The sequence below is a fragment of the Argiope bruennichi genome, chromosome 9 (assembly GCF_947563725.1).
Source record: "Argiope bruennichi chromosome 9, qqArgBrue1.1, whole genome shotgun sequence".
NCBI classification, from domain to species: Eukaryota; Metazoa; Arthropoda; class Arachnida; order Araneae; family Araneidae; genus Argiope; species Argiope bruennichi.
Window position 1 is genome coordinate 57,774,250 of NC_079159.1, and position 22,933 is coordinate 57,797,182.

At 31.9% G+C, this 22,933-nt stretch overlaps 1 protein-coding gene across 2 annotated transcripts in view; it reads right to left on the reverse strand.

Annotated features, from left to right (window-relative positions):
• The window catches only part of LOC129985277 (ankycorbin-like), a 93,858-nt gene that overhangs the window by 23,872 nt on the left and 47,053 nt on the right, over nucleotides 1–22,933 (reverse strand). For both annotated transcript variants that reach the window (XM_056095248.1, XM_056095247.1), the window contains exons 7-13: nucleotides 22,587–22,720; nucleotides 22,300–22,463; nucleotides 21,677–21,798; nucleotides 20,124–20,460; nucleotides 15,766–16,913; nucleotides 15,273–15,463; nucleotides 7,695–7,741 (exon numbers count right to left, since the gene is read on the reverse strand). In XM_056095248.1, the coding sequence (XP_055951223.1) occupies nucleotides 7,695–7,741; nucleotides 15,273–15,463; nucleotides 15,766–16,913; nucleotides 20,124–20,460; nucleotides 21,677–21,798; nucleotides 22,300–22,463; nucleotides 22,587–22,720 (2,143 nt within the window). The remainder of the gene's footprint in view (nucleotides 1–7,694; nucleotides 7,742–15,272; nucleotides 15,464–15,765; nucleotides 16,914–20,123; nucleotides 20,461–21,676; nucleotides 21,799–22,299; nucleotides 22,464–22,586; nucleotides 22,721–22,933) is intronic.

Sequence of the window (22,933 nt, forward strand, 5' to 3'; positions counted from 1 at the left end):
ATTTCTTTCGTTATGAACATTATTATATTTTTGCTTCTTCTTGATTCATGGGTCATCCATTGCCAGTCATCAGTTTAGGAAGATTATGTTAACCAAATTGAAAGACCGGAAGCAAATATGTTAATGGCAGGTGTTTTGAAGAACAATCCAATTTTTTAATACCCTTATGTATCATTTCTGTTCATTTTATAAACATGGTCTTTCTAAATTTTCTCTTGAAAGCCATATTTAAAAAAAGAAATATATAATGGTATGAACAACCAGAGAGAATAATTGTTATAAACTTACTTGTAAAATAAATCATGTGGATAATTTCCGTGCTTCTAATCACAGCACCGTTAATTTCTTTTCTTTACATAAGCTACATTGCTACATAGTAAAATGTTCTATCATTAGATAATTAATTAGAGTACATGCGTGTAATGATTTGCCATTGGCGACCTGACAGCATTCCTGTGAATGCCAATGACAACTGTTTTGTCTTCCAAATCTAATACTTTAAAAAAGTAACATTTCAGCAGTAGTGCACTTAAAACATTTTATAAAAATCAAAGTTTCGTGGCTGCGTTTGATGTTAAACAACTGGGATTCTGATATCAGTTTTTAAAGAAAAAACTTTTCTGAGCCAAGTATTGTGGACGCAGAATTCCGTAGAGATTTAAACTTTCTCATACTTTATTGTATGGAAGTTTCCAGAATAAAATACCTTCTCATCACAACTAACTCTATTTCGAAATTGCAAGACCTAGAAGCCCAAAAGGTACCAAAATGGAATGTTAATCGAGGCAGTCAATATCAAAAGTATTCATTCTAATTGCAGCCTAACAGCTAATTTCTAAACCTAAAAAGCTTATATACAACTGAAAAAGTGCTCTAAATGACGTAAATATATTTTATGTTGGATCTGTTGATTTACATAATCGGTGTTCGATTTTAATTATCATAATTAATAAAATATTTTTGATACATTAACATTTTCAAGAAGATAAATACCACCACCTATTAAAATTGATCGAATTATGAAGTTCTAAATATCAATATTTTAAATTATTTAGACCATTTTAATGATGACCTCAACTTAATTTTCCAAATGCAATTGCTGACTGGCTTAAAATAATGAAATTCGCAGTTTTATAACTCGGAACAGTTGTGGTCGGAGAACAATACTTTTGTTTTGTTTCAAATCCTAATGAGTCAAGAATACTATGACCTATAACTATAAAACTGAGATAACTGGATTGTATAAGAATTTTTATACTTCGCAATTTTTTTCTATAGTAAATGCATTGATTTTATATCTTAATATATATAAATTACGTGTCACGTTGTTTGTCCGCGATGGACTCCTAAACTACTTAACCGATTTTAATCAAATTTGCACACCGTGTGCAGTTTGATCTAACTTAAAAGATAGGATAGCCCTTTTTTTGAATTTTTAATTAGAATTTTAATTATTAATTAAAAACTAACTTTCCCGCCAAAAAAATCTTTTCATTTTCCCCACCGCCAAATGAGTACGGCTTCAGTTTTTTTTCCCAACAGTCATGAGGCTAGGCTTAAGATTTTTCGACTGATTATTTGAAACGATTCTATTTATTTTCTTAATGTTTGATGCATTTAAAATTAAACATTGTTAATGAATCGATCTTTCAGATTCATTCTTAAGTACTTTTGAATTAAAATAAAACATAATAAAGGAAAATAAAAAATTCTAATCTGCATAGCGTTACCCCAACTGGCGTAGAAAAACTCACGCATTTGCGTTACCGTAACTGGCGTTGAAAATTCACGCATGCGCATTGTGTTCTGATTGTTGACATGACAACCATTATCAACGGATGATTTAAATTATTTTTAGGTTAGTTGCATGTTTTTGTATTAAAATTGTATTTATGTTAGTTATATATTTTTTGTATACGCTTATAGTTTTAAGTACATCGTTTTTTAAGTAGTTTTTTTTAACCTGTTTTCAACCGATTATTTTAAACGATTCGTTTTATTTTCTTAGTGTTTGATGCATTTAAAATTAAACATTGTTAATTAATCGTTCTGGTCATAATGAATCTGAGAATATTTTGTTGACAAATTCTTGAAATATTACATAAATTAGAAAAGATATTCTTTAGTGCCCATAAAGTTTAAACACTCAGTGACTGTTTTCAGTAATCATATTACAAAAAAAAAAAAAAAAAAAAACTTTATTTTAGTAAAAAATATTATTATATTACATGCAGATTAATCCTTTCCACTTTAATTTATAGTATAAATTCTACGGGAACTGACAGAAAATTAGAGAGATACATATTACGTTATGACTGAAGGATATTATGAGAGAATTATATGACTATCAAAAGTTGAAGTTTTAAAATATTTTGATGAAGAAGCTATTAAACTAGGAATTGCATAAAATATTTAATTATTAAAATTTTAACGAACATTAAGATTGGCGAACCGGCTGGTCGCCAAAGGCGGCTAGTCTAATATGTAAAAATCTCATGTCACGGTATTTGTGTTCGCACTCCTCCGAAACGGCTCGACCGATTTTCATGAAATTTTTTATGTGTATTTGGTAGGTATGAGAATAGGTCGTAAAGTATATTTCATAACGCTAGTCTAATTAGGGTGTTCCTATCCATGCTCACCGTACGATGAGGAGACCAACGCTTGCTTGAAATCATCGCCACTGTGGCGAAATGTTGAAAAAGTCCAGCTAAAAATAAACACACGCGTCCAAATGCTACAAGATCCATCTGCTGGCACATTCTCGGACCAATTTTTAGATATTGGTGATGGAAAAGTTGCTGTCTATGAAAATACTGGATGCATAAAATTGCCCACTAATTTCTGCACTATCGTTGATTCGCAAAATGCTCTCATTGACCGCATATTTCCCGATGTACGCACATAATACATAAATCATGCGTGGCTGGCAGAAAGAGCCATTTTGGCAGCAAAAAATATGGACGTCGACGATTTAAACTTCAAGATACAGCAGTCGTTGCCAGGCGACTTGGTATCATACAAATTCATCGATACAGTTTGCGATGCTAACGAAACTGTACATTTTCCAACAGAGTTTTTGAACTCACTGGATTTGCCAGGCATGTCACCACATCTTCTATGACTGAAAGTTGGATCTCCGGTTATTTTACTTCGGAATTTGAAACCATAATGGCTGTGCAATGACACGCGATTGGTCATTAAAAAATTGATGAAAAACGTTATCGGAGCCACCATTTTGAATGGCAAATTCCGAGCCGAAAATGTTTTGCTGCCACGAATTCCAATGATTCTCACAGACACAGATGTGCCAATTGAATTCAAACGCGTTCAATTTCCTATTGGATTCGCATTCGCAATGACAATCAATATATGTTTGCGGCAAGGCCAAGGTAAAACGCACAAATATCAGACATCGCAAGGCCAAACGATGTCTGTTTGCGGCTTAGATTTGGGCACACCATGTTCTCGCGGGGGCAAACTATCGAGCTTATTTGTGTTGGCTAAAGACGGACTGAGAAAAAATATCGTACACTCAATTGCTCTTCAAAATGAATATTGATTTTCTTTATTTCATTTTTATACTTTAGGACAAAAAATATATTACTTTTTTCCCTTTACGTTTAACTTTTAAGAGATCAAACAATGTATATGTTCGTTACGTTAATGAAATACATTGTATTGAGAAAATGAATGATTGGTGTTTTTTTAGTTTTTATCGGCGATCATCGTCTATAGTGCTCCATTCTCCTTCTGTCATAGATCCCACCCCTACACACTTACAATACATTCGTTAACAACCAAAATATTCAATAGAAATAATTTATAAGGCAGAACAACGTTTGCCGGGTGAGCTAGTAATGTTTAATCCTTTCCGTCATTTCAAACATTTTTTTCTACTTGATGTGTATACCTACGCATATAATTTATAGATTTATGTATTAAAATGATTTAAGTTAGGATTCAATTAACCATGAAAGTATATCACTAGGTTTGTGAATTTTTACCAATGGATAGAGTTTATATAAAAAAATTTATTTTAATCAAAACTTGTTATTAAGAAAAGTGTATAAAAATAGAAATTATAAAATTTTAAGATACCTTTTATAATTGATACAAATATCAGTTAAAAGAGGCTTTCATATTTATTTTCAGGATTGCATATGACATTCGGTGAACCTTACGGCATTACCGCCAATCGTCTCCTGCAACGTCATTTCAGTGAACAAGAAAATTGATACTTTTGATTTTTATCAGGTATGATAATGTCATTCAGATAATGTATATGTATTTTTAAAGAGTTCAATTAAAGATTTTTTTATTATACTATTCGTATTACTCTAAACTATAAATATAACCCCCCTCCTTTTTATTATGATCAGTTTTGAGATTTTAACGCTTCATGAATGGAAGTCACTTCATGCTGTCGTGAGAGATGTAAAATGATCCATATGTTTCGAAATTTAGAATCTACTGTCTTTTGGGTAGTTGGCTGTTTGCAGCTATGCGATTAAGAATAAACTATCATCTACCATCAAGGAAAAAACTCACAAATTTTATAACAATTTCAAAGTTTGTAAATAATAATAATGAAGAAATTCAACTGAAAGAATAATAATTTTAGAGTAGTAATTTTAGTAGAATCTTTTAAACCAGGATAATTTTTTTCATGTGTAGAAGGTTATGTAAAAGGAAAGTTTTGCTGCAATTTTCGTGACCTAAGTTTTTCTACGCTACATGACATCGAGTCACGTCTATGAAGTCTTACTATACATCAAACGAAGTTTGCAGTAACCTGCAAACAATAAATAAAAGGAGTTTGGAAAAAGTGAAGCCTTTGGTTTCTTAAATACTGCACTTAAATCCTTAATACTAAGGAGTTCCAGTTATTAAGTTTTATTATATATATATATATATATATAATCTATTTTGGCTGCTCTGGAGGTAAATAACAAAAAGATTTAAAAAAAATTTATTCGGCCTACGTAGTCACTAAATAAAATGTGCCTGTTACACTTATCTATATACATACAAAGTTCACCTTCCATTTTGTAAAATTCACAGATATGCTTATTTCTAAATTTAAAAATCCTGCCACTAACTTATTTTGGAGTATATTTGTTATGGAATTAATTTTTTTGTATTCAGTTTAAAAACTGTCTTTTGCAAATTTTTATCTCCTATAACATGACCCCAAATCATGACTTGATGTATTATTACAAATTATTGTTTAGTTTGTTTGGCTAATCGTTGCAATATCGATTTCATATGGAAAGATAAGAAAACGCGAAAAGGAAAAATAATTTAAGGTAACTTGCGCAATTTCGAACTAGAATAAATAAGTTAATCGCTCGTAAATGTGTACTGTAAATTAAACTTTATCTAATATACGTCCTATTTCAGTAGAGAAGAATCTTTTGAAATTCTGAGGATTTAGACTATACATATTCCTAATGCTAGCCCAGCTACAAGGATCATTTTCCAAATTTCCAACATTTTTCCGGGGAATATATTTGCAGGAGGTTGAACAGTTGCAAATTATAGGATATCTACTTGCTTAGGAAGGACGAAGCATTACACAAGCGACTGAGAAGTTGACATCTTAATTTATGATGCAAACCAAACTCATTTTAGTGCATAAACAATCAATTCAGAATTTAGCATTCCAAAAACGACTATGCGTACAGTACGAAATAACTGGCATTCATACACCATTCTGCACTAAGGATAATCAGACCGTTCCTAGCTTCAACCAGATTATGACCGACATTTAAATATTCATAATTTACCTTACTTTATGCAGAATAACCCTTCTTTTTTGAGGAATGCTATTTGGATAAAAGAATATAATGTCAGACCTCAAATTCATGCTTCACGGGTGAAGTTCGTAACCAATACCAACTGTTTGTAAATTAAAAAAAAAAAAATGTGAGATGTGGCATCTGCAGAAATTCGTTTGTTGATCTATTGCATTCAAAAATACTTTGAGCAGTGCTTTAACTTTGAAGACATAGTGCCTGCACTAATTATTGATTTAACTTACATAGCACTTCAACACCTGTCATTTAAATTTGATGGTACACTTCCATATCACAAGTCATCTTAAGACGGTGATTGAGTAATGAACCGTCTGATATGGCCTAAAGTGACTAACTAAATGTTTTTCTAGTCACCTCATGTGACATCTTTTGACTCTTATTTATGGGGTATATTACATTCGGCTATTTATAATACAACTTTTGTAGACTAGCATAACGTTGAGAGAAAGAAAACTATATTCATGTAACAAATGATGAGTAGGCTGCATGCAAACATTGTCAGAAAATGCAGATTTGTATTGGTGGGAATGCACATTTTGAACAGTTTTTATTACTATCTTAATTTATATACTATTCTTAATTTTACCATTTTTAAATTTAATAACAGCTAATAAATGAATTCGTATTTCCTGATTCCATTTTTTAAAAAAATAATTTAGTTTATTATTATATTATCCACGAATTTTTCATCAAAAGAATCAATACTATTTAGAATCAAGTGCAAGTGGTATCGGTCCATTTAATATCTCTGCAAATTTTGTAAACAGAAATTAACAACTAATGTTTTTATAGATGAATGAACTGGAACATTTTATTTATTCAATCTTTAACACTTCAGAGAACTGTAAATAAAGTAATTGTTTTTCTTCTTTTTATTGCTTACCTCCACATAAGCAATGCTGATACAATTACTCTTCGATATTTAAGCAAATTTTTATTTTCTCGTATACGTAGTATGGGATAAGTATAATAATCACCAAACAAAATTCGAACTCGAGATTTTGACGAATTTCCACATTTTAGACAGCTCTGAATTCGAAAAACACTTTTTTAGAAAATGTCTGTCTGTCTATGACAAAATTCAGAAATGATTTGAGCTAGATGGTTGAAAATTGGTATACGGAATTTACATCAAATTTGTAGATTTCTTTCAAACTTGGAGTATAATCTGTTCAGAGGAAGTCCTTCTGTCCATCTGCTCGAATATAAGTTAATATGATAATTACAAAATGAAAAGAGCTAAATAGATAAAACTCTGTTCACAGATTTAACATCTATAGTGAAGACATCTGTCAAATTTGAGTGAAACCCGACATGGGATGGACTGTCTGTACAGAAAAATATAAACGCTATAACTCAAAAACTCAATGACTTCAATATATCAAACTTGGTGTGGGATTTTGTGACTACAAGTACATTTTTGTGTCAAATTTTTGTTTCAATTGATTTGAGAAAAATGCGTCTAAAACACAAATTTGATTTTCTTATACTATTAATGCATGCCAAGGATTAATAGACAAATAACTCGCCAAAGATGACATGATATATTCAGTAAAATTGCTAAATGTGCAACAGAGATTTATATTTCGTAACTATCGTACGCCATTGGCATGTCAGACAGTCTCTGGCATAAAAAGTTTATTACAAAATATGCGAGAAAGTTTTGGGAAGACCATTCCCGCTTGTTTGATTATAAGTTTATATCTAGGCGCAATAGTTAAATAAATAAGTATTTGCACCACTTTTTTGGGACATCAAATATATATATTCCTCTTCGGAGTTTAAGCTATGTCATTTCAAAACAGTACTATTATGCAAGTATATCTGAAGCAATAGTAGACAAAAACAAGGAAAACTCAGATTATCAGCACCTACCTTTGGCTTTGGTATCTTCCCGCCCATCGACAGTTTCCTCAGTTGTTCTGAAAAGAAAAAAAAATAATATCAGGATACGGACTTTAAAAATAATCAATGAAAGTTTTTAAATGCGAAAGCTGTTACTTGAAATCAACTTCCCGTCCGATAACTTTCCTTTCATTTCTGATTCTCTCACAAAAATTTCTATGTCTCTTGTTTAATAAACAGTAGTAAATAGTGACAGTGACGTATTTTATTAACAAGGAAAAAAAAATAATTAAGCATTTGAAGAATCAGTTTTCCTGAATTTTCATCAGGAAAGAATATTGTTCTGGGAATGTGATTTAATTTTTATTCAACTTAAAATGTATTTATTATTTGACATATTTATTACTTCTGCATTGATTCTAATGAATTTTAACGCTTAAAAATGAAAAATTATTTTTTAGTTATAGAAATATGATTAACTCTCTGCATGTATAATAAATGCCATCAAAAACATAACTTGTAAAAAAAAACCAAGTCTCGCAACTCAATTCTTCTATCGTAAAAAGTTGTGAGATCCATGTAATACCAAGTCGGTCCATTTATTCAGTCCCTACTTAAGGGTCCTTCTGTCTTAAGTTATTACATAATTAGCTAACCCAACAACATCTTATGGTGACCATATCAATATTAAAAATCTTTTATGGTTTAAATAAATAGATTGACTTGGCAATCGCACTAAACTATCTAATTTAATATAATATGTTAATGTAATCTAATTTAATGTATAAATGCATTGTGTTTTCATGCGATTGCCAAGTCAATCTATTTATTTAAACCATAAAAGATTTTTAATATTGATATGGTCACCATAAGATGTTGTTGGGTTAGCTAATTATGTAATAACTTAAGACAGAAGGACCCTTAAGTAGGGACTGAATAAATGGACCGACTTGGTATTACATGGATCTCACAACTTTTTACGATAGAAGAATTGAGTTGCGAGACTTGGTTTTTTTTTACAAGTTATGTTTTTGATGGCATCTCATTTCTTTTTGTAGATAGTCCTTTTCTTATTTGTGTATGTAGTCTTCCCCTTTTTCTTTTCCGGTACTACTTCTTGAGATTCAGCCACAGTTTTTCTCAAAGCCCAGTCTCTGTCTCTATGGGTTTTTCTCGTAAGCTTTGATGTGACAATTTTTGACAAGTCTGGACGGTAAATGCTTCTTACTCTGTTGTATTCACAAATTGAGGATTCCTGCGCTTTAATACTTGCAAAGTCGACATTTATTAGATGTAAGCCGTCCAGACTTGTAACTCTCGGAAGTGCCACGTAAGCCTGACCGGATGTGAAGGCTGCAGAACCAATATCCATCAGTGCATTATTTAGACTTAGACCGTGACTTTTGTCTATAGTTATAGCATAGGCTATACATATGGGAAACGGTTCGCGATGAACATAAGCTCTATTAATAATTTCAAATTTAGTTTTGACCGGACTAAGCTCGTAAACATGTTCTTTATTAAATGCAATGTATATTTTCTTAATTATTTTTTGTATTTTCCTGATCAACCTTTACTCTTTGCACTATACCGATAGAATCGTTAACTAAACCAAGACTCACGTCAATATTTCGCCTTAACACGACTTTTGCTCCTATTTTTATAATTATGTTCTCTTCCAGGCCTACAGTCATAGAAGCATCGTCTTCATATTTTTTTATGCATTCACGAGCTCTTTTTGTTAGGTATCTGGGGAAATTTATGCTATCTACAGCTGTAAGTTTTATTTTGGGATGTAGAAGAGATTTAAGCATTGCAGTATTTAATTGTTGACACATGTTGTTTGTAGATAATAAGCAAACGATATCATCAGGAAGTTTCGAGAGGTGTTCAATTATTTCAATTAATCTGTTTTTATTTGAATTGGATTTGAGAGTTATTAATCTAGTCGAGAGTAAGTCGCGGTCTTTTTGTGTAGTCACACCTAATCTTATTCTATTTAGCATTTCAACAGAGTCAAAATCATTGAGCTGTCGCATGTTAATTGTAAGTTCATCGTATATGAACAGTTCGGTCCACAGATTCGGTACACTGAGGGAACCTAATAACTTGTTAGTTTCAGCAGTTGATAGTTTTTCAAAAGGTGACTTTTCTCTTACCGGCGGACGCTGTAAGAGATCTCCGAAAACTACAAGATGTTTTTTTCCAAACTACCCATTCTAATCGTCTCTTGTGTCGAATATTTCAGATAAGCGTAAGTAAATATATGTTAAACATTGGATATCATCGACACTTCGTCTATTATAAGCAACACTACTTCTTTCAAATCTGATCTCAGAAGGAGCACTTCATCAGAAAGTTGTTTGTACTTCGGTATTTGCTTGTGTTCTACAGGCAGTTGAAATAGTCTATGTATAGTCAATCTATTCTATGTATAGTCAGCTATTCCTGTTGGAGTACTAACTGCCACTTTTTTTTGTTTAAATACGTCTTAACAAAATTTTCAGAGTTTTTATTAAAAAGCTCTTTCCAGTGCCACCAGTTCCACTCACAAAACAGCGTAAAACGTCAGCGTTATTATCGGTTGTGTCCATTTTATTTGTGATCATATCGAAGACTCTTTTTTGATCGACATTAAGTTTTGCGATCATACTTTGAAGATCAGTTTGCTTTCTTCTACCAGATTGATTTTCTGAAAGTCACCCATTGCGTTTGCAGCTTCCACAGCTTCAAATTGAATTATTTCAAATTAGATATTGTTAGAAACCTGTAATTTTGAGATTTAATTAATTTTTCCCAGCGAGAGTAGTGTTATCATATGAAAGACCGTTTTACAGTAATCTGTATTGGATGCTGCCGGATGTCGAGCCAGTGATACGAGAGCTTGGTGACAAACTTGGCGACCATTTGGCGACTTGGCGGCGAATTTGCCGACAAAATGGATAATGCTCGAAACTTCGAAAAATTTATCGATCCGTCCATTATTACATGGATTTTTTAGTTTTTCCTTGATTTATACACTAAACACTAATTGTATTCTAAATTTGAAGCTTCTATGTCTGCTAGAAGTGCCTTAGAGTTTTGATGATCTGTCAGTCAGTCAGTCAGTGACAAAATTCACAAACTTTGACTAGTTATAATTCTTAAACTACTGGTTCAAATTTAATGAAATTTGAAATATACCATGTTTATATAATGCCTGCTTGGTTACTGAAAATTCAGGCTTCTAGTTTTATCCACAACGAAGTTATAGGGGGTTGAAAATGGCCTGAACTGCTTCGAGAAAAGGATAGTACGGCCGTGCCGCTTGTTTTTGCTCGACTTGGCGGGGGCACTGTCGTGCCCCCAGATATGGACAAATCACTTAAATAATTAAAAGCAACAACGATTAAAAACTTTTAATTTAAAAAAAAAGATTTTTAATTTTATTGTTTATTCGAGATATTGAAAAAAAGTTACGCTTTAGATGCTAATATCTCTTAGTAGATTATACATGCATGCATTTAGAGTGAACATTCATAATGTATTTTCTGTGCAATGTATAGTTTATACTTAATGATGGGTGACAATAAATCTGGATTCTTTAAAAATTCTTCTGCAATATCTAATCTATTTAATGGATGAGTTTGATTATATATAACCGACAAACGTTTAACTAGTGTAACTTAGCGTATCAGAGCTTTCGTTATTTGTGGTACTCTGTCTTGATATAAGGGTATTAATTTTTCTTGATTTATTTAACTTATTGGATTTTTTTTTTATTTCTAGTTGATTAACTTGTAATATTCTTTCATGTAAAATAAAACTGCAATTTTTACTCTGCTAAAAGTGATTTAATTGCACAATAATTATTATCACCTTTTCTTTCTTCAAAATTTATGATTTAGAGGAAAATTTCTAAATTTGCTTTAAAATGATGCTATGCCAATTTAAAAGCAATAAAATATTTATTATTTCATATATGTATTTTTATTGAATGCAACTTTTCATAAATAATCTAATTTTAATGTATTTTATATTTGGAATCTTCTAATAAAATCGGAATAAGACGTATAAATACTTGTAATGGTTAAATCTGCACTAGGTGTTATATACTTTTAAAATTATTTTTAGCTTAAAATCGGCAACTGTATTCCATTAATTATAAATTATTATATTTCCTTCTAATGTGATGACGCTCAGTAGTGATTCTTTTAATTGTGTTATGGAAGACAATTCTTGCAGGGATCTGAAGAGGATATTAAAGGCAATATGATTATAAAATAGTTGTGCCTTATTGGGAAGAAGCAATTCTTCATTCAAAATTATTGTTCTCATTGGTCGAAATTTCGTTACGAACCTGAATTTAGAATATGTAGAATTTGTTAAAGCCAAACATGATTATATGCAAAATGATAAGCAGCCTCCGTTATACGAAAGTATTTAATAGGGCAGATATTTTATCTGTTTACATATAACTACATCAAAAAATATTTTAGCTATGAGGGTAAAAGCTTGACACGGTAATCATTCATTGTAATAACTTATAACTGCACTGTCTTAGAGTCAATGACTATGTATATAGTTTACAGTATACTGTACAAGCACATACAGCTGTAACGTAAGGAGGTGGCATTCTATTAAGTACCTTTCTTGACTAAATATGTTTATTATACAGAATGATACCCATTTTAGAATGCCAATTTTTGAGGACTGAATCTTGTTTTTGATATTATCATATTATGCAAGAACTGGCAATTATAATATGAAGCTCCATTCGGAACCTCAACTTCTTCCAGTTTTATTTCAACTATTATGAGCATTTAAAAAATGGTGGTATTGAAATTTATTATATTATTATATCACAGCTCTTATCTGCCGATCAGATTACTCGGAGTTGTGAATCGCACTCAACATGCAATTAAATGGCAATATATTCTATTTTCGATTCATTTCAACCGTGTTTATCAAAAGAACACATCCTAATATCTTGTTATAGTTATAGTAAAATTATATCATTATAGATCTAGTATGACAATTATTAAAATAATTATGTTTGATGCAGAGTTGAATTAACAAATAACTTTCTAGGAGCCCCACAATTTTGAAGATGGGATGAAGATTCGGAAATTTTATATTTTGTTTTCAAAGTAATCTAATATTGTGCTTTCATTTGATTTACAATGACCACGTATCTGAGTATCACGTGTCATTTAAATTTCAGAGGACTGTTTTCAGGATTTTTTCTCATGTTTTTGACTTCGCTTACCAGTAGGGTCTACTATTGTTTTACAGTTGACTGACTGAGTCACAGGTCAACAGCCACGATAATTGAATATTTATGATGATTTTTAAAAATTCATACTGAAGCTAACTCTCAAAGAGGTGATATGGAATTACATTTTTCACTGTTTCATTAAATCGCGATATTTCTTAATTAAAAACTGCTTATGTTGATATTACATGAAAGTAAAAACAAAAATTGGAAGTTTATAAGGGGCGAGAGATCGAAAATCTTCCGTTGTTTAAAGGCCTCTACAGAGATTAATTTTTTCGTATGAATTTTACATACGAATCGTACAATACAGTATAATTGATAATTGAAATATAAATATAAATATAAATGATAATTGATATAAATTATATAAATGATAATTGAAATTGATAATTATGATAAAGATTTTCGTTTAATATGACTGGTTCAACATTTTATTAATATAGTTTTAAATGCAAAGTGTTCAAAACACTCTGACACCGGTTTTAATTCGTAACTACTGATACTAGACAGAGATGCTAAATTAATATGTTGTGAAAAATAGTCACATAATTTTATATTATTAAAAAAATGTAAAAAATACCATTTACAAAAAAATAAATTTACATTTTTATATATCTTTTGTATACTAAAAAAGTCCATAATTATAATGCTAATTAGTTGAAGTGCAAAATTTTAGAAGTATTATCACAAAATCCTAGAGATATATTTAATGATTTATGGTGGAAGATTAACTAGATATCTTCCACTGATCGATACGTCATATAGCCGTTTCTCTACACATTTAATAGTATTTATTTTTTAATAGCAATTATACTGGCGTGGATAAGAAACGTTTTTAATGATAAGTTACAAAGATGAATTTCATTTTCAAAGAAGTATTGAATGTAATGTCTTAGACCTTTATAATCTAAATAGTATTTTGTCTTTTAATAATCTAATAGAACTTTTGCACGCCATTTAGTTATTAAATGGGGAACACATTAATTCTTTTATAATTTTATGTATGGGGATCGTATTCAACTTTAAATATTGTATTTTTTTAAATAAAATTTTAATACATTTAATAAAATTATACTTAGCCTTTTATATCTTTTGTAATTTAGTACAGTGATAAAATTTTATGAATCTCAATGTCTTCCATTAGATATTAAATGTAAAATATAAAGAAGTATAAAATGCAGACTATTAGGTGTGAAATATTAACTGCTGTTTGCCTTCAATAATCAGTATTTCGTTCATTGTATTAACAGCCTTAATTGTAAATAAGTAAGCCTTAAGTAATGGTAACTAACTTTGAAGAACTATATCTTATCACAGCATTGAGAATATTATTTTAGATTCGCTATTTATAACTCACACAATAGATATAGATCATTCCAATTATTTAACTATGCATTCAAAACAACGAAATTAATTGAAGAAGAAAATTGTCGAAATCAATCTAGTTGTTGAAACTGTCTGTGGCAGGCATTATTATATATATCTATATACAAAATGAAGACTGATAGAATAAAAATGATCATAGATTTTGTATCTGTCATGAGCGTTCCTATAAAATAAAAATTGGCGAAATTGGTGCAATAGTTGGAACCGGGGAACGCTGTTGTAATTTTCCCCCTTAGAGTATGATAGTGAAGTAATGTCTTTGAAATTTCTCTCGAAGATGGTGGGTGGTGATAATCAAGTGACCATTATTGACATACAAACATCTAGAGTTGAAAAGCTTTCATATATAAAGTGGCGAAATCGGAAGAATGGTTAGGAATTGTGGAGAAGTCTAGACAGGGATCGTGATTATATTTAATTTCACTTCAATCGTTTAGATAAAACTTCATGTTCATGATTTCGTCAAATTAGCAGGCTTTAAGGTCATGTTATTTTAACTTTTTTATATATATTATCTTCATTGCGTACATGAAATTTTTTAATGGAGATCATTCCCTTGACATCATGGCACTGTTAAAAGGACATAAATATGCAGTTCATTTGTCTTTTAAATTTTACTGTATTGTAACTTCAGCTTTTTGTCTTGTAAATTACACAGGTTTTAAACTTCTTCCTTAATTTTCAGTAATAGAAAAAAAAATCATTCATTTAAATATTTGATGAAACAGTGAAATAAAGCAAGAATTTGATTTATAGTTGAAATAAAAAAAAATTCCTAATCTTGTAGAATACTTTGAACCTTATTTTGTGTTTTAAAATTTATATCCAATCACAGACAAGCAAATTTCAAGTGTCTCTTAAATAGACGATCTAATATCAATACAAAAGAAAGACGATATAATTCTATATTAAAACACTAGAGAAGCATTTCGTAGAATAACAAAGGATTGCTGGAGAAAAATTACCATAAAGGTATCTTTCAAAGGCTTGAAATGTAAGTGGTCCTTGAAAATCTGTCATGTCTGGTGAAAGCACGTGATTCCTGAAGCGGTCAACCATTTTCTGAACAACTTCCTTCTCTTCCAATAAATTGGAAGTAATCTGCTTCCTCTTCAATTCCTGAAGCTCGTAAAATAAACGCCTTTCCATCTGATACCTGGAAAGTGATTTCATTTTATAAACTTTAGCATTGAAATGAAAGTTTCTAGATAAAACAATATAATGCAGATTATAATTTATTTTAAAATACATACTTTTTTACGAAAAGTTATTCATTTTTATCAAGTATATAATAGTGTAATTAAATAAAATTATTTAAAAGGGATTATATTTAAAATTCATATTTAAAAAGTAATGCTAGAAGTTATTTTCAAAACAAGCTGTGGCATAATAACACCCTCAACCTTGGACAAGCTTTATATATTTATAAAATATGAGAACTCATATTACAAAACTCACTTTTTTAAACTTCTCTGCACTTCTTTCGTGAGAGTAGGCCTATTTAAGAGTCTTGGACATGTATCCAAATGTTCTTCTCTTTTTCTCAAATGAGGCAAACTAGAAGAACGAGGCTTTACAATAACCTTATCTCCATCGTCATCTTCTTCCAAACGAAATGTCTCTGCTGCTCCGCTACTCACTATATACCTGGCTATGTGCCTCCTACTCGTTCTTCGGCCATATCTTCCTTCAGAATCAGAATTGCCTCCTCTATCATCCTCTTCATCTTCCGAAGAGAACGGCTGGGGGCCTCTATCAACGTCGTCGCTGAATCCTGAATCTTTAATAGTGGATTCCAAACTTCGTATACTAGATAAGGGTGAATGATTCTCAATGTCATACGTTTTCAAAGATGATCGTCGCCTTTGATCAACAGATAGATGTTGAGGTCTAGTTTCTTCACCATTCTGGTAATCTTCTTCACTTGCATCGTATTCTGTAGTTCGCAAAGTTGATCGACGTCTTTGTTCAGTAGGAGGTTGAGGTTCGTCTTCATCGCCATTTTGCACATCTTCTTCACTAATATTATATTCTGTACCTCGCAATGTCGATCGTCGTCTTTGATCTATTGGAAGGAATTGTGACTTGTCTTCATCACCATTTTCTGCATCTTCTTCACTAATATCATATTCTGCACCTTGCCATGTCGATCGTCTTCGTTGGTCTAAGGAAGCAAACTGAGGTTTGTCCTCATCACCATTACCGCCATCTTCTTCATCGATGTCATATTCTCTAGGTTTCACAGATGATCTTCGTCTAAGAAGTTGAGGCCTATCTTCATTTTCATTTTGGAGGTCTTCGTTTTTGTTGTTTTCTAGGTGACTATCTTGCTCTGATTCTTTTTCGTCTTCAGGATGAACTTCATCATACTGAGGCTCACTGTCTTCAGCTGGTTCGGATAGTTTTTCTTCTTTTACGGAATGTTCTGCCAGTGTCATTTCTTCTGGCACTGTCTGAAATGGCTCTTCGAAAAAAGTGGGTTGGGATGCTTTCCTACTGGGTGCGTCTTTTTCCAGATCTGTCTGTTGTGGCGTTTCAGTATCGCCCTGATTATTGGAAGCCCTGTTATTTGGACATTGAAAATTAACACTCGTTCTTCGCGGTAGCTGAAAATATAAGAAAAATACAGTTCGTTTAGTGTAACATCTGGTTTTGAATTTCATAGATATTTAAAAAAAATTTAATCGTGCATTCTGGTTTTTTTTTTTTTTTTTTTTTGTAATGCAAATAATTCACGCTTTTTTAAAGAGCAATATAAACATTTGATTTAATTATTTAAGAATTAGGATCTCACGACGCATGTTTTTGACGCACAATTACTTAAAAAAACCTTGATAATATCCTATAAACTTGCTAGGAAGAAACATTAATAGTTTTATAAAACGTTGTAAATAATATTCTAATTTAAATACGGATAAAACAAGGCCCTCATAGTAGTAATTCGCAAGGACCTAGTTCTTTAACATTGTTATCATTTTTAACAAGTGTCTTCACAGGTACTCAATGAAGGTAATTAGTGAAGTTTGAAATTGTTGTGATGCTTTAATATAACTATATATATATTGGTGCGCAAAACTTAAGCAACATGTACTTTTTTTGCCCTAACTCTATGCGAAATCATCTGAGAGACATGACATTCAGAAATGAGATACAGCATTTTGTACTTAAACGATGACGAAAGCATAGTTTTGCAAAAAGGAATACAATGCATATAGCATGGAATCAAACAAAAAAAAGGGCTTTATTGAACTCACATGAGTGTCTGCCCAAGAGGAAGAACAATAAGCAGATGTTCCTTAATATGGGATATGCCCTCTCCTTACTACAATGGTTGTTTCGCATTGTCTCGCCATACTCAGCACCAGATTGTCCAACAGTTTTTGAGGTAAGAGTGCCTGTTCCTCAATCAGCATCTGTTTCAGTTGTTGAGTGTTCCCCGGAGGATGTAATCGTGCCGCAAGGCGTCTCCCCAAAGCATCCCACGCATATTCTATGGGATTTAAATCATGAGAGAATGCTGGCCAATCCCTTCGAGTGATCTCTTCACTTTCCAGTAGCTGCTGAGCATCAGTAATCTGGTGTGGCCGTGCATTGTCATCCATAAAACGAAATCTGGTCCAATAGTATCTCGGAACAAGCGCACATGGGGAAGTATCCCCTCCTTACAATAACGATCTACAGAACCTCTGCCGAAAACGTGGAGCCCAGTCCGCCAGTTCAGCATAATGCATCCCCGACGACAGCTCCAGGACCACAGCTCCAGATGGTCTCTTTCCTTGATGTTACTGGGATGAAACCATGTCCCGACTTCTCTCTAAATCAGCTGGCGTTGAGAATATCTTGTGGCACTGAAACGACTCTCATCCGTAAAGAGGACATGACTCCATTGATGAGATGTCCAATTTTTGTGCTCATTACACCACTCTAAACGGTGCTACCGATGGCCAATTTTCAACGGGATGCAGCGTTTAGAACGGTGGGCGAATAGACATCTTTGTGACGGTGTTTGGCCATAGTAAACCGCGAAACTTGTCGCCCTGAGGCTGTACACAGTTGCTGAGCAGTGGCGCTTGCTGACTGGTATCGAGCTCTTTTCACCTGCAGGACGATAAAGCAGCCATCTACTGCAGTTGCTTTCCTAAGGCGGCCACCACTAACCTTTCTAACAACTGTACCTATGATTTGGAAGGCTTTCCAAGCGCGTGAAATGACACTTTTATTGATTCCGAACTCTTCAGCTATACTGGTCAAACTGCTCCCCCCCCCTTCCAGCTTTCGGATCATTCTTCCACGTTGAAGTCGTTCAGATGATTTCTTATAGCCATATTTCACGAAAGAACTCACTTGCACCTGCAGCGAATGTCTTTAATTGCGTCTCCGTTCTTTCTTTCCTTGTTGTCTTGACCTGCGCGTGCCGTCTGTACGCGTTTTGCGTATATTCACGTCGCTATGATGTTTTGTTCCTGACATTTGCATATGTATCACCTTTCTACTGAATTGTGTGTTCATTGTACTGATCACAATAACCCCTTTTATGCAATTTCATGGCTACCTGCTTAAAATTTACATTTTTGTTTAAGTTTTGCACACCAGTGTAATATAGCAGCTGAATTAATCAATTATAATCTCTTTGTTTGCTATCGAAAAACATTTTTTTAGATGATTTTATATTTTTGATTTCATAGTTTTGTATTTTTATAATTTACTCAAATGCACTTTAACATTATTAAATCAGGGTATCCAAAACGTATTTTTAAATTTTCATTCCTATGTGACTGTAGAAAATACTTCTAAACACATATAAGAAATATCCCCCCCCCACCCCCACCAAATGAGCGTATGAAAACGAAATGAAACAGTCAAAGGTTGAATTCAGTAAAGATAAAAGAGAGAAATTTAGAAAAAATGCGGGGTTTTTTTTGGGGCTGGGGTGGTAATAAAGCGTTTGAAATAAGCTGACTTTCTAAAAAGTAATATGTTTATTTGCAAGTATTGCAGAATTATTGAAGAGAAGTATTGATCTTTTGCAGACCCCAAATGTACATGACAACTACTTAAGATCAGAAATCATAGTTTAAGAAAATTTAATGTGTATAATTAAAAGAATTATTAAAATTTTGTGACAACAAAGATCCTTATCTCCAAATTGAAAAGAAATATCACTTCCCCATCTCACCCCAGATGAAGTTACGTCGAAATTCAGAAAATAAGTGAGGCATGTCAGAAATAACTTCAGTTTTAGATAGAGGTGCACTATGTTAAATGCTCACATACCTACACTTGTGTTTGATTGAACCTTTCTATGATAAATATTGAGATCTTGTAGCCCTACGTTCAATGTTTCAAAAGCGGATTTAACACTTGTTTCATTTTTATAAAGGACAACTTACATCCACATAGGGATAATGGTCCTTGATGCATTTTGAAAGCCAAGATTATTCATTTGATGTAATGGCTAGCCACATTTTAAAAACTAAATTCTGAAGTGCGCTTTGAAGATGAATTACTGCATAAAATTTGTTTCAAGAAATCATGCAGACTTTTCTCGCCATAATTGCATAAATTAATGATCATTGGAGCGTAAAATGTTTCGCCTCTAGTATTATTTAATTTTTTATAAGTGTGACATATCCCTATCTGATTCATTTAATGACAAAATTAAAATGCAAGTTTTATGCATTCTTGATCTGATGAATTTTACTGATGTTATTATTAGTGTTTATTATGCTATTGTATTTTCATTTTGGATTCGCACTTAATTTTATCAAAATAAATCCGATAGGATTAAAGCAACAAGTTAAAAACTATTTACAAACCTTTTCTCCTATGCAGTCTCTCCGATAGGCCGTCGGTTTTCTCGACGTTCTTTTTATCTTCGAACGTTTCGTGTGAACATAAACTTTGGCAATAATTGGCTTGCCAGATCCTTCCATGGCCGAACATCGAAAGTTCTTCCTTGATGCATAAGGCGAGTCTGCAGGCGTAGTGCCTCTGCTCAAATCCGCAAAAGCACTCGCACTCTTTTGATCCACGCGCGCTTGTGTATCTACATCTCTGAACTGCAGTTCAGTTTGTGCTGATGTGTCGCGGACTAAGCTCCGCTTAGTGTTTGGACTTAAATCTAAGGGTTCGGAAACTGTGCTCTCCACGAACCTGTATAGATATGAAAAGATCGCAATAAAATATTTAGTAAATATATATGAAAATTTAAAAATCACGTAATGGCTGATAATTTTAATTAACCAAAGCCAAATGGAGAACAAGGTTTGCAAAATAAATAAGCGAGAAATTAATAGAAAATAAAGGCATTCCAATTTATAGTTGGTATCAAGTAAAATTGCAAATTTAATAATTTTAAATTTTATGTACATTGTTGAACGGAAAAGATGAATTAAAACAATTGATTACCATCGATTTGAGTGCAAATTCCTCTTTTAATCTCTAGTTTCATGTATATAATAAAAAATTTATCTGTATTTTAAAATTCATATCCTGCACATTATTACTTCCCTGATATCATAATAAATGTGTTTTCTAATTTCAATTTTAAAAGCAAAACAAGGGTTTTGCAAAAATCTATATAATCGGAATATATTCGATCATAAATGAATTGTCATATATACATAAAAAAACGAATGTCAGATTAATAAGTACTTTGATTTTACTGCAGAATTGGACAGGTTTTAAAAATAATTTACTAAGCATCTCAAAATTGACCTTATTGCCCTGAATACCATCAAGTAACCTTCCAGGATTGTTAGAAAATTTTCTGGTTTTAATGCGATTTGTTAACATAATGAAGCAGCAAATAATTTTTTAAAACTATATAACAGCAATGAAATCACACGATGAAAAAATTACGATTTTTAAAATAAAAATTAAATTTTGCACTCTAAATAAAGTTGACTTTCCTAGGTTATATGTTTATTTATGTTAAAATCTCGTAGATAATTATGTTCGTAGTATGATGTATAATTATGTTCTATTGTAGATAGTTATGTTCGTTAAAATAAATATCGAAAGCAAATAATTAACAGCATTAATAACAATATTTGCAAAACAGGATCAATAAATCATTAAACTTGAATCATAATATGGATTAAGGAATAAATATGATAAAATTGGTAAAAAAATCATTTAAAAGAAACTTATTGCAATTGCTGTAAGCAAATAGATTAATATTTGTTAACATAAAAGGAAAATTCCATTTCAGGATTTTTCATTTTAGATAAAAACTACCTCATATATTTTTGAAGAGATTTCTTTCTTACTGAATTACATTGTTTCTTGACTTAGTTGAAATTACTCCAATTTTTTATTCTTTCTTTTATTATGATGATTTTTATGAAAAAACAAGATAAGTTCTTGCCTATCGTATTCTCTCTTCTCCAGCAGCTTGCTGGCCGGCAAAGCTCCGTGGAGACTGAGATATTTGGCACAACTTCGATGGCCTCGATGGAGAGCAGCATCCATTGGGGTTAAGAGTTGATTCTAAAGAAATAAAACGAAAATTTCCTTTAAAAATCAGATACATTACCTTATTACTATTAGCACAAAATACCAACAATATTGCTACGATATCTTTTTGATATTGAATACTGTTATATCTTTATAATCGATATAGATATCGACAATATAGATATCCATATGACATCTGATTTGGTATTCAGAATATCGAATAACAGCATGGAAGTATCGCAAATATTTTGTGCTAATAAGTATGCCTGAAGCATCAGCAGACTTTTTATTTCACAGTATGGCAATTCCAAAAAACAAAGCTGAATATATCTGCAAAAGTTCAAAACTTAATTAGTTTTCAACAATTTTTAAATAAATATTTCTTGCTTTATGTAAGGAATCTAACAATATTACTTTCACTGACTTTGCTTAATGGCATTTCTAGTTGCAGCTTTATAGCATTTTTGTTAGAAAAATTGTACGGAGAGCAATCTAAAATTTTATTATAGAAGAAAAAATAAATAAAAAAATTACTTTGGAATTTCTCATGACAGGATTTATGAATGCTCCATAATCCATGAGAACTTTACACATATCTACATTGTTAGTTATAGCAGCGATGTGGAGAGGTGTCCGTCCATTGGAATTTGAAACATTTACTGAGCCCTGATGTTGTTGCAGCAACCACTCCACCAGATCTACAGGAGGGACAGAATTCGCATACTTTTTCATTAACCAGTGGCAAAGAATTTCATCAATTAAAAAAACCAAACGATCTAATTAAGAAAATGTGCTAATGGCCTTGCAATGTGTGGCTTTACCTTTTCTCCCAGATTGAACAGCTTCGTGAAGAGGCATGTCTCCCTTGGCATTCCTCATCCACAGATTAGCTTTGTGTTGATTGAGAATTTTCAAGGTTTCCAGCTGTCCCTTCGATGCCCCACAGTGTGCGGGACTGTGAATAAGTGATCAAAAGTATTAACAGGCCAATGCGTTTTTAAAATACATTTTGTAATTTAAAAACTTAGAATTCTATTTAGTACTTCATAGGCATAACCATTAACTACTAATCACATGTTGGTCACTTTCTATCTGATTTTTTTCAAAGAGAAAAATGAACTAGAAGAGTCCGAATTTAAAATATAAGTGATAAAAAGAAGCAATATAA